At 39.1% G+C, this 16,964-nt stretch overlaps 1 protein-coding gene across 1 annotated transcript in view; it reads right to left on the bottom strand.

Annotated features, from left to right (window-relative positions):
- Nucleotides 1-16,964, bottom strand: part of LOC126249484 (dynein axonemal heavy chain 7-like) — a 1,193,512-nt gene that overhangs the window by 915,952 nt on the left and 260,596 nt on the right. The window contains exon 17 of the mRNA XM_049951137.1: nt 6,470-6,635. Coding sequence (XP_049807094.1) covers nt 6,470-6,635 — 166 coding nt within the window. The remainder of the gene's footprint in view (nt 1-6,469; nt 6,636-16,964) is intronic.

Below are 16,964 nucleotides of genomic sequence, written 5' to 3' on the forward strand. Positions count from 1 at the left end.
GAGGGTAGGACAGGCCAGTAGTTCATAACTTCTAATTGGGAACCCCATTTGCAACGTTGTATTCCTCCGATATATCGGACAATTGATTACTCGATGCGCCACTGTAGCCGTGGCTCGAGGTGAACGCTACTCTACTTTTCCAATAAGAGTAAGTGATCAAACGTACTATCGCGAACTTCAATATACACTCCTGGAAATGGAAAAAAGAACACATTGACACTGGTGTGTCAGACCCACCATACTTGCTCCGGACACTGCGAGAGGGCTGTACAAGCAATGATCACACGCACGGCACAGCGGACACACCAGGAATCGCGGTGTTGGCCGTCGAATGGCGCTAGCTGCGCAGCATTTGTGCACCGCCGCCGTCAGTGTCAGCCAGTTTGCCGTGGCATACGGAGCTCCATCGCAGTCTTTAACACTGGTAGCATGCCGCGACAGCGTGGACGTGAACCGTATGTGCAGTTGACGGACTTTGAGCGAGGGCGTATAGTGGGCATGCGGGAGGCCGGGTGGACGAACCGCCGAATTGCTCAACACGTGGGGCGTGAGGTCTCCACAGTACATCGATGTTGTCGCCAGTGGTCGGCGGAAGGTGCACGTGCCCGTCGACCTGGGACCGGACCGCAGCGACGCACGGATGCACGCCAAGACCGTAGGATCCTACGCAGTGCCGTAGGGGACCGCACCGCCACTTCCCAGCAAATTAGGGACACTGTTGCTCCTGGGGTATCGGCGAGGACCATTCGCAACCGTCTCCATGAAGCTGGGCTACGGTCCCGCACACCGTTAGGCCGTCTTCCGCTCACGCCCCAACATCGTGCAGCCCGCCTCCAGTGGTGTCGCGACAGGCGTGAATGGAGGGACGAATGGAGACGTGTCGTCTTCAGCGATGAGAGTCGCTTCTGCCTTGGTGCCAATGATGGTCGTATGCGTGTTTGGCGCCGTGCAGGTGAGCGCCACAATCAGGACTGCATACGACCGAGGCACACAGGGCCAACACCCGGCATCATGGTGTGGGGAGCGATCTCCTACACTGGCCGTACACCACTGGTGATCGTCGAGGGGACACTGAATAGTGCACGGTACATCCAAACCGTCATCAAACCCATCGTTCTACCATTCCTAGACCGGCAAGGGAACTTGCTGTTCCAACAGGACAATGCACGTCCGCATGTATCCCGTGCCACCCAACGTGCTCTAGAAGGTGTAAGTCAACTACCCTGGCCAGCAAGATCTCCGGATCTGTCCCCCATTGAGCATGTTTGGGACTGGATGAAGCGTCGTCTCACGCGATCTGCACGTCCAGCACGAACGCTGGTCCAACTGAGGCGCCAGGTGGAAATGGCATGGCAAGCCGTTCCACAGGACTACATCCAGCATCTCTACGATCGTCTCCATGGGAGAATAGCAGCCTGCATTGCTGCGAAAGGTGGATATACACTGTACTAGTGCCGACATTTTGCATGCTCTGTTGCCTGTGTCTATGTGCCTGTGGTTCTGTCAGTGTGATCATGTGATGTATCTGACCCCAGGAATGTGTCAATAAAGTTTCCCCTTCCTGGGACAATGAATTCACGGTGTTCTTATTTCAATTTCCAGGAGTGTACTTAGTGATTCACTTTTCAAATGACCGTACACAGAACAGAAGCATGTCTGCAGGAATGTCAGCACAGGCGTTTCTGATGCAGTCGAACATGTCTTCACGCCATGTTGGCACTTGCTGGTACACCTCATCTTTTAAATATCCCCACAGAAAGAAATCCGGCGACGTCTAATCCGGCGACTCAGTGGGCCAACTGATAGGGCCACCTTTGCCTATCCACCGAGCAAAGTAAACACGGTCAAATACCTCCAGGGTTTCAGTTGTGTAATGCGCTGGGAACCGCCATGCTGAAGCCACATAAGCTACCGAACGTCCAGGGCAACATCCTGCGATAGTACTGGTAGTTCATGTTCCAAAAACGTTAGACATTTGCTTCCATTTAACGTGCCGTCGATAAAATACGGAGCAATGAGTTTGCTCCCCATGATGCAACACGATACGTTAACCGACGAAGGACGTTGATGGTCAGCTTGCCGTAACCAGTGGGGACTATTTACACTCCAGTAATGCATGTTATGCCGGTTTCCATTTAAGATTCCAAAGTTGTCTCCCGCCACCAACGCACGGGCCGGGGTGGCGGGTCGAGTGTGGTATCGCTGGATGTCGCCCTCCGAGCCAAACAAATTGGAATTATGATTTGCTCGCTATAGTATTGACATTATTCACTCAATAGTAAATTTTGACTAACAGCAATGGGTATGCCTATGATCTTGTAACGTTGTCAATACATTTCAGACATTTCTTTATTGATTTTAATATCCATAAAATGTGGTGACACTGTACTTTGCTTTTTACCATTTTACATCCGTCGCACCTGTTGATGCGGGTTTTGGCTGCGAAGTGGTTGTGGTTTCAATGAAAAACAGTTTTACCAGCGGTTAGCGGAATTCTTCCTAACATCATACAGTAGAGCTGCATGTCCTCAGGGAAAGGAACAGCTGTAGTTTCCCCTTGATTTCAGCCGTTCACGGTACCGGTACAGCAAGACCATGTTGGTTGATGTTGCGAGACCAGATCAGTCAATCATGCAACCTGCTACTCCATTGTGGTTGCATCTACTGCACAGCTATCGGTATTATTGAGGCACACAAACTACCCCACCTCGGCCATGTCTGTGGTTCACACGGTAGGCAAAATACATATGAAAATCTTTTTTTTTTCTGGATTGAAAAATAAGATGCCAAGGTGGTTGCCGAGAACTACAATGTCAGAAATGGCTACAACTAAAGTTATGAAAATTATGTTTCGTGAAACATTCCCTTCCGTATGTAATTGTTACTCCAGAAATGTCTGGAAGAAAGAACAAAAAGTCAGCTTAATGGTGGAATGCAGGGATAGAAGAAGTCTGGTTGTTTTGCCCTTGAGGCACATCTTCAACCAAACAGTGTTGATTAAGAATGGACGATAATCAAGGAGGAAATGCCCATTGGAGAAAAGGTAATGATGTGTACAACGGATGTAAAATCGTAGCATACCAACCGAAATGTGGAATGTTGTTAAACAGTGGCATAGAACCATGAATGCTGTCAAAGGCTGGCGTAGGAAGCTAAAATTCTCAACAAATCAAAAATATCTGGAAGCATACCTTAGGAAACAGCAAATGCTATATTTGAAACTGAATAATAGATTCCATTCTCCTGCCTCTTAAAAGAAGAGTAAGATGCATAGATCTTGACAAGAAGTTAACAGACGTTATTAGAAAATATAAATACTGGGTACATTTAAAAAGATATTAAAATCTCTGGCTTTCTTACAACAAACTTAACGAGAAACTGAAATTCATAAAATAAGACAAGAAGTGTAATAGTTTGGTGGAGTAAAGTTATAGAAAAAAATGTACTACGTGCACAGCCAGTTCTAAGCCTGGATAAGTTGTGAAGGGATTTTCTTATTTAAAAACAATATGCAGAGCCTCAGCACTATTGCGGTCGGAAAACCCACTGCTAAATATTTGTGGTGGGAAACACTATGTTGACGTCACTAGTCGCAAAGTCCATAGTTGGAAACACGACAGCACTGTGGGACACTTAATCAGGCCCCTCCAATCACGGCTGTGTATGTTGAACGACTCTGCCAGTAGCTACGATCCCGCTGCCATTGCTCTCAGCGTCATTGAGGTGCACAAACCCTTCTACCTGGCACCGAGGGTTCTTATAATAAGGCGATGTTACCTGGGTGGGTTCTGAAAGGAGACTAATACATCTTTTCTAGTGAACTGATATTACATTAACATTTATTGAATATAACTGCAAATGCAATACGTACAAATTTCTTATAATGGTTGAAACTTCCGGAAATAGAGTAGGAGAGAATATAATAAAACTACGATCTTGTAAAACAGAAGAACTCATATCAGAATTGTTTGTAAGTGTAAACACATCGTTATACCAACTGCGACAAAGAAATTTAGAAACTGATACAAGCGTCCACTTTCTAGAAATTACAGGTAACAAATACAAAGTTTGTATTATGACTAAATGTTTCTCTGAGACCCAAATTCCAGGAACCTTCTGTTGCTATTGTTGAATAGGTTGGGCTCTGTAAGAAGAATGTGTGCTGGCAGTATTGCTTGGGAGACTGGAATAAGAGCGAAACTACACATTGAGAGCTACCAGACGTCCATTGACATATATCTGTGGCAAACCTCAGGTAAGACGGTGGTAATGGATTTCATATATATAACTGCTGAAGTGAAATTTGTTCATTCAGCAGACATACTAACCATCTAAATTTACATGATCATTCTGCAATTAACACTTAAAAGCTTGGCAAAATGTTCATAGAACCCCTTTCAGAATATTTCTCGACCATTCCCTCCTCGAATAGCACGTCGAAAAAATGAACATAAAAATTTTCCGTGTGAGCTCTGATTCGGAGGAGAAAGTTGGTGAGTGAAATTGCCTGAAAAGATCTCATTGCAATGAAAAACACCTTTGTTTTAATGACTGCCACCACAATTCGCATATCATATCCATGATAATGTCCCATCTATTCTGTAATTATACAATCACTTTACTTTCAGAGTGAAAGGAACCGTTACTGTTACACTGATGGCATATTACAAAAATGAAAACGAAAGCAAGAACAGACAAACTTTGTGGTCGTAGCTTACGAACCAGCAAGATTAAACCATGAAAAATCACGACGTTAAGAAAGCTGTGATAACATATGGTGATAAACGTATTTGAAAAACTAATTTTTCAGATAATCTCATTATTTACGTTAATAAGAATGATCAAGCTGCCCCAGCTTTGCACGGGTAGGACTAAGTGTCTACAGCTGGACGACTTGTCTATCGTAGAGGTAATAGATTACACACAAAAAATTTCATTGTGAATCAGTCTGTCCATTAGTGTGTCAAAACCCACACAATGTTTTTTTAGATTAGTCTTCACATACAGACAGAAAAACGTCGCAGGAGACTTTAATTTTAATATGTACAGATTCATAAAAAATTATGTCTGACCTCAAGAAGAAAAAAAGGGCTCAGGAACTTTTTGTTTATGAAAGAAAAGAAAATTACACAGATAGCTAAGAATTTAGTAATCCCAAAACCAGATTCCAGGAAAGTACTACATAAATAAAACGAACCTTATCATCCTGTAAATAATAACACGGAATTCCATAGTTGTAAAATTAACTAACAGCATAAAAAGAAATTAAAAAATTACTGAAACCTCCTGACCAATTATACTATGTAGAATATCTGTAAATTTGCACTGGAGAAAAATGCATGAACTATCAGAAGGAGAATTATAAGCGTCAGTAAACATCAGGAGCTAATAAGCAACAGTAGATGGTAATCACACTTTACAGTTCATAAACAACAATTTGTTGACGTGTAAAAAAGGACTACAGAGAAAATAATAAAACTTATGGACATTAAGTGATGTTAGCTTTCAATTATTTCTTAAGTAATAGACTCAACAATGAAAAACAGATGTAAGGATCACCAGAAGGTTGGGTGCCATCCATCTGGAAGAGAATTTTTGACATCCAAAGGTCGGGAGAAACATACATAATACTTTAAATGGTTATAGCTTAAAATTTTTGTTTTGGAATATTCAATAAACCTAAAAAATTAGGAGAAATAGAAACATGTATGAGAGAGCACATGAAGGTTTTGTGACAGATTATGTAACAGGAAACTGAATAAATGTTAAGAATTTATAGGTTTATGTAGGTTGTTGCAGTCATGCGGAATGAAGGGGATTATACAGGAGAGACCAGCATGGCGAACTGCTTCAAACCAGTCTTTGGGCTGAATAACACAACAAAAAGAGGCTGGGACATTTTTGAAGATATAAAATTCAGGGTGGTGCAGGAGAATATATGTATATAACAAAATGAAAGGTAGCACACAATGGACAACGATAAACAGGACAGAAATGGTTTTTGAGGAGGCTGGGTCTCTACACATGACTTATTTCACAGATAAATAGTTTTTATCCTATTCTACATTGCTTTTACCTCAAATTACCAGGGGAATAACTCATGGGATAATAGTTGGATGTATAAATATTAACAAATTCAACAACACCTACCATATAAAAATAAATTTCGAATGAGAAAAAAATTTAATATTTAATCTTAGGAGTCAATAATCCACTTAAGTGTAGTAGCCATCAATATGCTAATAGAGTATGTAATTGCTAACATATTTTCAGTCGGAAATAAATATCACCACTCTCATCAAATGCATCAAATATTAGAATAAAATAATAGAGACTGAAATAATGTATCTAAATTTATGGAAAATAAAACTAATAAACTTATTTAATTAAGGTCCTATATCTTAAAACCTGTCTAACACATGTAACTGAGATAATTCTATAACAGATAAAAATGTTTAATTACTCTTACCATAATCATAATGGTTCTGAGAAGACAGGAGCTCAGAACATAACCTATATGTAGTCACAATTTTCTCTGAAAGCATTCTAGCAGCCAAAAAGCCATGGGAGTAGAGACATATTTCAGTCACCAATACTCTGTCTGGCAATGTCATTGCGATAGTACGAAACAGTATCTGAAAGTAGTAATATGTGCCATGTCTGTGTTACAATGAAAACAATTTAATGAACATGTTTTATATTTAATCAAATATTTATTAATTACATGTTGAAAATTGTGTGTTATACACTATGGTATATTAATATAACTGCTCGATATAATAAACAGAATGATTATATGACTGGTTAGTTATGTGCACATTATGCACATTCCATAATACAGGGGAATATAACATTATTTGTACAGCTAGCACACCAAACTGTAACATATATTAATGCAACTGTTATACTATATGTCTGGCATTGTCTGTTGCATATTGTAATGGCCTGATAAAAGCACAACTATGATTTTTGTAAATCTTATTATAGAGTATGCTTATTGCATTGGAAGATGATAGTGTGCCAGTACGGCCTAGAATTTATAGAAGAAACCCTGGAGTATTGAAACAACCACATTTAAAGAAAAGGAACTCCACTAGAAAAGAAATAGCCTTAAGGAACTGAAAAATAAAAGGTCAGTCATAAATCATCATTTTTGATTAAATTAGCTACATTAAAAATATACTGTAAATATCAATAATTACAGAATGGTACCATCATCACCAGGTTGGTGCTGATTAAGGTTGAAACAAAAATAAATCTCACAACATTTTTTGTGTAACTGAAAAAAGTTTCTTTTTTATTTCTACAGTTTCTCACTAAAAGAGAGAGTGAGTGTGGAATGTGGAAGTTACACCAGTGTAAAGAACATAAATCACAATTGTAATCATTAATGAAAACATATAAAGACCAACAGTGATTACTAATGTTACTACTCAGCAACAGAAGTAACAACATGTAATACGTTACTCGAGGAAAGAAAATAGAAATCAGTGAGAGCACTAATGCTGAATCAGTTAAATCAGACTAGGGCTTTTTTCCTCATTTTTTGTTTTAGAAACATATCAAACAAAGTTTTTTCATCAATTCAAACAGGATTCAATCATCACACCAATTCTGAAATAAATGAATTAAAGTATAGTACTCAAAAATACTCAAAAGACACTCACTAAGTTCCATAACATAAATTACCATTTTAATTGTTTTCACAGTTTAGTTGGCAGGAAAGTCATAATTAACAACATACAAATATAATGAACAAAATGTGTGCAGAAGGCACAATTGATTGCAAAATCATAGTGACATGTTAATTCATAATTATTTTATTTTTACTCTGTTAGATCACATGATGATGGAACACATCATTCTATTGAATGAACAGTGACAAAAAAAACTGATTAATAATGATAATAATAATAACAATAATATTAATAAACGAAAGAACTTAGCTATGATAATTTCAAATAAGTAATGGAATATTTAAGAATGTCCATAGAAAAATGTTCCAAGGATTGGTGCATCAGGTAGCAGTACACATTCCTTTTAATAAAAGCAATACATTCCAAGCCATTACTTAACAGGGGTATACCCTCAAATTACTGCAGTGTCTGCAAAAGACTCTATAGCTAGGGTAACATACTATGTGCTGCCTGTAAACATGCCGCCAGTCTAGTCATGAAGAAGTTTATCATTCTGTGTGAGTATGTATTTGATATCGGAAGTGTCAATAAGGTTCTGAAATGAAAACTAGCTGGAAACCTACCGACAGCAAATTCAATCAATTACATCCATACATAGGTCCTGAGATATCATGTTGGATAATTACAAGATGAATTTGGTATGATAAGAGTTTTCAGAACCTATGCTTGCAAACATGGCAGTCACTTAGTTTCATACATTGATACAGTAATAAATGAAAGAAATATGAGAAGGTGATAGCAGATATTTAACAATGGAGAAACAATTAGGTCTGATGAAAGGCAGCATGTATATCTATCATTCCTTACAAACGATTAAATAATCTAAGAACAATTTTACAGCATACAGCGTACTAAATAATGGGACACATTTTATCACCTGCATGAATGTATTACAGTCAAATGTGTCAAAGAGTGCCTAAAGATAGTATTAAGATCTGGAAATAAAGTTGGAAATAAATGTAAATTATTGTATGTTTCATATGCATTTGTATGTCTCTGCTGTATTCAACCTACGAAATGTACAACTAGTTTAATATATATGTATATTCCTGACATTGTCAGTCTGAGGACGATCTGCAAAGTATGATAATTGAAGAAAACTTCCCAAGACAAGACTGCTAAAAAAGCATTATATTGGATGACCGATTTCGGCAGAACTGTAAGTTGGCAGAATTAATGAAGGTCACCTTACATAAGAGTTCATACATCATAACGGGAAGGTGAGTGTGACACCTAACTTACTTCAGCAGTAATGAGCAGATTTGCCTATAAGTATGTAATGCAATAGGGATGACACTCAATCAACGGTATTAACACACCAATCCTATATAATGGATGTCAATGATCAGAAGGTGAAACAAACAGCAAGAGGAAACGTTTTTTGTGGAAAGTGGAAGCCAGCAATGGCAGATGCAGAGGCCGCACCCCAGGAGGCACTATTGAAAGCTCCTAAGGGAGCGCGCCCCGCAGCGAGAGTCATCGACCGGACAGGTGATGCATACTGCAGGGCGAATAATGGGCTACCAGAAGTACGACAGAAAGAAGCTTTAGAAAACTGTTTTTCAGCATTCCAAATGGATACAAACAAAACCAGTGACGCATTCGATCACGTGAACAGCAAGTGGTACACGCGTGATAGGCACATGTAACTTTTTAGGCGTTTGGAGCAGGCACCAAACGTCCAATTGGCGGAAACGCACCAGGAAGGAGTAAAGTGAAAAGATTTCGACGCAGTTCAATGGCAGGACCCTTGCGATTCGTAGAGAGAGTTTCCACAAAATAAGAGGAATGCTCCTATTGGACGAAAAAAGCCGTGACGTGGAGAACGAAAGAACCCAGGTGGGGAGAGAGTTTGTCTATGAGAAAGACGAGAGCGAAATTTTTGTGGATTCTTCTCTGAACTGGCGTCAAGTGCAGAACAGAGTGCATAATCATCTATATGACGCAGAGGAGAAATTTCTGTGAACACTACGTTCACAGCAGCTGAGCTCCACCTAGAAATTAGCTGTAGCATCGTTGAGCTCCAACTGTGGAGAAATGAACCAGCGAGGTAGTTAATTGTTCTGGCGAGAACTGAGAGGGGATTATAATATGCACGCTGCTCCCGCGTGTATATCGCCATAGTCTGAGACTAGGGTTGAGTTCATGTTTTCTCGCATATCGAGAAACATAGGGAGAGTTTCTGCTGGAAAATTCAGCAAAGGCTTAATTAGATTTTATAGGAATTTCAGTGGGCGAGAGCAGCCATGCAGATGACAACTCATAGCAGCTAAGGTGAATACCATGAGCAGAGGCGTAAACTTGTTGGTTCACCAGCTTGTGTCAACTGTAAACTAGAGCGACCTTGGGTAAACTTTTGCTCGACTTGTCACAAAAATAACCATCCTCTGTAGACTTTGTTGTCATCCTAAAAATAGTACCGAACTTTGAACCGTAATCGGATGATTTATCGTAGTACTGGCCATATTATAACGTAATCGTAAGAATAATTTTGTTAAGAAGCTTCTGGTTAAAATTTAATATCATTGTGACTAGGATTATTTAACTTTCTGAGAGTTACAATTTAATACTGTTGTGTTTAGGATTAGTTCACTTTCAGAGGCTGAGATGCGTCATTTTGACAACTGTCTTAACATTGTCACAGTGTAAACTGTGTAAAAGCATGTATTTCCGTGACAAAATTGCAATATTAAACAATGTCATTACAGCTTACACTGTTGTGTTCAGTCATAGAATAAGAAACCACCTAACCATAACCTTACAGAGCTATGCTGTCGTCACCAGGTCTAGAAGCGGAGGAACAGACATTGGCGTGACAATATTTTACGATAATGGTATTACGGTTAAAATGATATAAGGTTGCAACTTTTTTAATGGTGATCTGTTTATGATAATGTGTGTATTGAATTTTTTTCTGGAAAATAAAAAAAACAAAAGTATATTGTGTAGCCATTATGATACGAAATTCGAAATACAACTATGGACATTCAGATGTAAATTATAAATATGACACAGAGTACACCAGAATACCAACATCCTGCCTGAAGAATTTATTTTTAAATTTCTATCTACATTTAGCATATTGCAAGCACAGTTCTTGCTCCCTAACATGTGTCATACATATTTTATCCTATAAAGCTATCAAAGGTGCATAGCTTAATTAAACATAAATTTTTATATATCTCTGAGTTTGACTGTATACTAATGTAAATAAAAATTGTCCTTAATTATTTATTACCAATTACCTGGAATTATGTAACTATGTTTTACGCTATATACAAGACGACAATCCAGTGAACTGACACAGTGTCAGCTGGTAGACATACATGGTGGTCATTGTGTTTACACCACTTCTCTGTCAGTTGCCAAATAGTGGCGAACATGAACACTTGTAATTGGTAGAATGTAGTTGCGTTTATGTTTGTAGATCATACTTTAATATTTGACATTCCAACGTGTAGTGATCTTCATGGTAGTGGAAAGTGGATATGCAATGTGAGGCAACTTGCAACACTAATAGACAATATATTGTAAACTTTTTAAATGACATACGTTATAATTCCACAAGTTACATAACTAAATAGTTTATCAAGCTGTAATATCATAATTGTAAAATATTTTAATTTCAGATTCTGTTTATCCTTTTGCAGATCTGATGATAACAGCATAATTCTGTCGAAACCAGTCATTCAATAAAATGTTTTTTAGTGTACTTGGTTAGTGAAGTTTTCTTCAGTTATCAATTCAATATATATCTGTCATGAATAGCTTTCTGAACAACTTGTTGAGGAAAATTTCCTGAAAAAGCTTCCATAATAATTTTACAAGATTAATCTTGGGATGGAAGCTCTTATGTCTGTGTATGCTTACAAATAAATTTGTAACCCACCTTGAGCAAACACAGTTCTGTTCTTTTACCATGACATGTTTAACTGAAGTTACAGAATCATCAATGTGTTTTTCTTTTAGTTTTCTTTCTGTTAAATAACGGGGAAATTCGTCTTTACTTTCTGTACATATATAAATTTCGGTTTTTAGGAAGTCTTCACAAATTTGGAAACAGAAAAAGCCTTTTATATAAATATTATTACACATGCTATGGTATTTGTGTTTTTTTATGTTTTGCATTACAGTTTTTTTTTCATAGTTTTTCATCTACAACCATAGAGATCTTAATGTAGAAAGTTGCTGACGTTGAAAAATTACGATTGGACAAGATATAGTTGACATTATTTTATTCTCTCTCTCTCTCTCTCTCTCTCTCTCTCTCTCTCTCTCTCTCTCTCTCTCTATATATATATATATATATATATATATATATATATATATATATATATATATATATATATATATATATATATATCTGTGTGTGTTTTTATCTACTCTATACAATGTCAGGTACTTTACTGGTTTCCCACTACATTCAGTATGAAAAGTGGAACATTTTAAGCTTTCGCTGTCACTGTTTACAAGCTACAAAACCCAGTGATGATGCTATAAACTCAGTGAAACACGTCTAGGTAAAAGAAGAAAAATTGTGTTTGCTCCAAGTGGATCCTAGCCAAAAGCAAATTTCACGTGATATTTAGTCTCGTCATTTTGGTAGTAATTACTTTGATAAAAACAGTTTTAGAAAACGCTTCGAATGATCACATTTGTCTGATTTTGCAGTTAATTACTAATAGGGTTAATAACATTATCTATTGAGAGCAGTTCTTGAAATGGAAAATTACAGTAACATTATCTGTTGGAGACCATTCTTGGAAGGAATATTAAAGTTTAATATCAAGTAAATAAAGAGGTTATTAGATATGAAGCAAAATCCAGATTACGATATAGCAGGGCCTGTGTTATTCTGATGACAATGCACTGCGTCGACCACAGCCGTTACGAAACACGTCAGTTACCTGCCGATACCGGGCATGCGACTTTCAAGCACAACGTCTGTACGGAAACACACATAATGCATGTGCGTGTATAGATCGTAGACGTATGATGGGCGACATATGGAAGCTTGGGTCTCGCCGTGAGTCGTGCACGGGTAGCCAAATGGTAAGGCGACCAGTCGCGATAAGTAGGAAATTCGGGTTCTGGTTCCGGTCCGGCACAAATTTTCATAGTCGTCAATTCTACAGCTGATGGTAATCATTATTCGCAACTGGGAATTCATCTGATGCAAAATTCAGATTGGTCAGGTATAAATAGGAAATCTGCTATGGCCTTTTCAGCAGGGCCACCAACGCAATTGCATTAAGTGAGTTAGGGAAAAATTTAGTGTATAAATCTGAATGTTTTGAACTTGTATTCATACCATAGTCTTCCAAAATGTGAGTTTGATATTTGAAGCAACCCTTGGAAGCCGCAAGTATTTTTCGAGACATTAGAAGTTACAGTCAGCCTAATTTATTAGAGTGTTGCCAACATTACCAAATCCTTCTGTGTTCAATATGGCCAATTCGCCACAGTCGTAAAACCTAACTGAACATTCTACTTCTTCCTATAACTTGCTACAATGTACCTTATTGACTGAGTGTGTACAGCTAATATTGTAATGTACATGTGTGAAATGGTATGTAAATTACTGACACGAAAAAGAGTGAATTAGGAGAGGTTACTGAAGAGTTTTTAAATGTAAAACAGGACAGTAACATCCACCTGTGATAACGGGATACAGTGAAGCACCAAGTTCGAGTCCACACACCGTCCTGCGCTATTCCATCTTTAAGGAAATTGGTGCATAGCAATCTAATAACTGTTGTATGGTAAAATACGAAAACCTTCCATGTTCTATTAGGCAGTTTTATTGGCTAATTTACTCGTATCTAAACGGTGTCACTAATTACGTTCAGCTGAACTTATTCACAGACGAATGCACTAAGGACCAAAGAACTGACAGACATTATTGCTGTGACTAAGACGTTTCTTGATGAAGAGTCAGCCGGCCGGTGTGGCCGAGAGGTTCTAGGCGTTTCAGTCTGGAAACGCGCGACCGCTACAATCGCAGGTTCGCCTCGTGCATGGATGTGTGTGATGTCCTTAGGTTAGTTAGGTTTAAGTAGCTCTAAGTTCTAAGGTACTGATGACCTCAGATGTTAAGTCCCATAGTGCTCAGAGCCATTTGAACCAGTTTTAGTCTCAGGGAAGCTCCATTATTAGTGCAATCATTTGACAGGGTGTTTCACGAAAGCAGCTTACCAGCCGTAGCCTGCTTCACGATATCCCAGCCGCAAATGTACCGTTATGCCAAGGAGGTCAGAATGAAAACTGTTACCTCCTCGACCCATGTACAGGCACTACGAATGGCTGCACAGTACAGTAACCTGCCACATTTACCTAGCATGGCTAAGCATACGACGTGCTGGCGTGTCGTCTTGACAACAATTTTAGAATCGCTAATAAACAAATGATCACGTCAGTAACGCTAAAATGAAGGCTTCAGATTCTTAGTGTTTTTTGATTGTGGTGATCTGCAACTGGTTTTGGCCGGTTAAACATTATCAGTACCCTTTGTCTATCAATTGTTGTAGTAAGTTATAGAATATTACTCTGCCTCACAAGTACTGAGGAAAGCTTCTGTGGAACATACTTGACATTACGAAGGACTTCAACAAGTAATGGAACACATTTTTTTCTGAAAGTGGATTGGTTTTTTTCAGGATTCCAATACACAATATCATTCCTCATTCTTTTGGCTACAGAATCCTATTTTTCAACATAATCTCCGTTCAATGCGATCGTCTTACGCCACCTTATTGAGAGGGCCTTTATGTCCGCTTGGTACCACTCTATTGATCGAAGTCTGAGCCAACGTCTTGTTGCATCAATTACCTCCCCATCATCCGCATACTGCTTCCCGTGGAGTGCATCCTTCTTTGGACCGAACAGATAGAAGTCGGAAGATGGGGGATCCGGGCTGTAGAGTGAATGATAAGAACAATCCAGTGACGTTTTGTGGTCTCCTCTCAGGTGTGTAGACGTATGTGAGGCCTTGAGTTGTCAAGGAGAAGGAGAAGTTCACTTGCATTTTTGTGACGACGAACACACTGAAGTCACTTCCAATGAGTGTCCACACGTTCCAACAACGCAGGAGGCACAGTTGTGTGTGGGAGATGGACAGGCTTGCGCGACCTTGTTGCGAGGATAACAGACGCCTTGCCCAACGTCTCACCGTGCTTTTGTTCACTATCAGGTCTCCGTAGACATTCTGCAAGCTCCGGCGAATAGCTGCGATGCTCCGGTTTTCCACTAAAAGAAACTCAATGACAGCTCTCTGCTTCAATCGCACCTCCGTTACAGGAGCCATTTTGAAGGCTACGGATAGCACCGCCAGCTATCGGAACTTCATGAAATTCTAGAGACTGAAGCGGGAATATTCCACGACGTTCCACAATAAATTCCACATTTTTTTCAGTCTAAACTGGCAGAGACAAAAAATGTGTTGCCTTAATTATTGAACGTCCTTCGTATTTTGATTCCTTCTCTCTGCTTTGGTAACAAGCACAAGTGTGTTTCAGGAAGTGCTTCTTCTCTAATGTAATGCTTTATGAAGGTGCAATAGCTTCTACTTTATTTCAATGCCTTTTTTACAGGGTAGTTTTACTTTTATTTGGCTACCACAACAATCACTTACAGATTTACGCAGCTGATATAACCATTTGTGCAATTGAAAGTGAGTGTCACGTGTGTATTTTGCTACGTCAACAAGCAGGTAGGTGTCACAGTGCTCCAGCCCACGTACCACATGCCCGTACACAAGACAAAGGTAAGTTTGTTTGGGATGTTTGCTCTTTCTACTGGCAAAAGAGGTGGTTTTTGTTAAGCATATTTATTAACAACAAGGTAATTAACAACAAAGTAAATCTAATTATGTAACCCGACGTAGATTTACGATCTACATATCACTTATGAAATCTACATCCTCAAAACAATCTAAGAAATTAATGTTTTCAGTCCTTCCGTGAGTTAACTACAAACCTTTTGTTAAATATAAAGTATCACTACTCGCAAAGTATACTTGAAGTGAGTATCGTTGTAACAATTTTGAAATCTACTTTTACAGTTTGCACAGCAGCCGATATCTGGTCATGTTTCTGAGCTAATGTACTGGAGTTTGCAGAGTACTTTGGTGGAGCTGGTAGCTATCGAGAGATGCTGGGTTTTGCCTGGCTTAAGGATTGGGATGATCATACTACTGTCTCGCCATTGCGAAGGCAACACACCTTCGTGTCAAATGCTATAGACGTAGCCTTTGAGTAACATTCAGGTATTGTATTATGAATAGAATCAGGGCCTGAGGCCTTATTGTGAGATAAGGTAAGAGTCTGAAGCTGTTCTGTCAGCGAAAGATTCATTATATAATTCGTCATGGCAAGGGGTGTAACGTAGGCGATGTCTTCAACTAGTCATTTATGCATTATAAAGTTAGCTGCGTAAGAGGAAGGAGCTGATGCTGTAACAAACTAGGTCACAAGATGTTCAGCAAGAACCGACACATTGGAACAAAAACTACCCCTAAGGACAAGATCTGGAACAGTTATTGATCTTAGCTGGCCGAGAAGACTACGGAGCTTCACCCACACCTGGAAGGATTTTTGTACCGGATTTTTGTACTGGATCAGGATTCGGACCCAAATACTTACCTTTGGAGGAGACCTAGAGAAGATTGCAGTCTTGGGAAAAGGAACGAAATGATTGAACTATACTATTCTGAGATATTCAGATCCTCGAAAGAGGAGATACGAATTCGAATCACAGTTCAGCACCAAATTTTTCAACGTCTCTAGTTCAATCAAGTACAAGTAAAATATGAGCCCTGTTCCTTTAAATGGCTATCGGTTCATCAAATAAAATAAAATTTTCTAATGTAAGTAAGTTTACTGGCGACAGAATGATTTGGGTGAACTTTAGACTGCCAGAGCTAAAGGACAATATGTATAAATTTTGATGAAAATTTTGTTGAAATGATGTTTTAGAAAAGGAAAAATCGGTTATTATGACGTAAAAACTGCCGTAATGACGAAGAAAACCTGATTCATTAACAATGGAATGAACGCAACATCGAGCGAGGTGGCGCAGTGGTTATCACACTGGACACACATTCGAGAGGACGACTGTTCAAACCCGTGTTCGACCATCCTGATTTAGATTTTCCGTAATTTCCCTAAATCGCTTCAGGCAAATGCCGGGATGGTTCCTTTGAAAGCGCGTGGCCGACTTCCCCATCCTTCCTTAATCCTGTTTTGACCCCTCCACAGAATCAACCAACGA

This window comes from Schistocerca nitens, chromosome 3, assembly GCF_023898315.1.
Source record: "Schistocerca nitens isolate TAMUIC-IGC-003100 chromosome 3, iqSchNite1.1, whole genome shotgun sequence".
Taxonomy (NCBI): Eukaryota; Metazoa; Arthropoda; class Insecta; order Orthoptera; family Acrididae; genus Schistocerca; species Schistocerca nitens.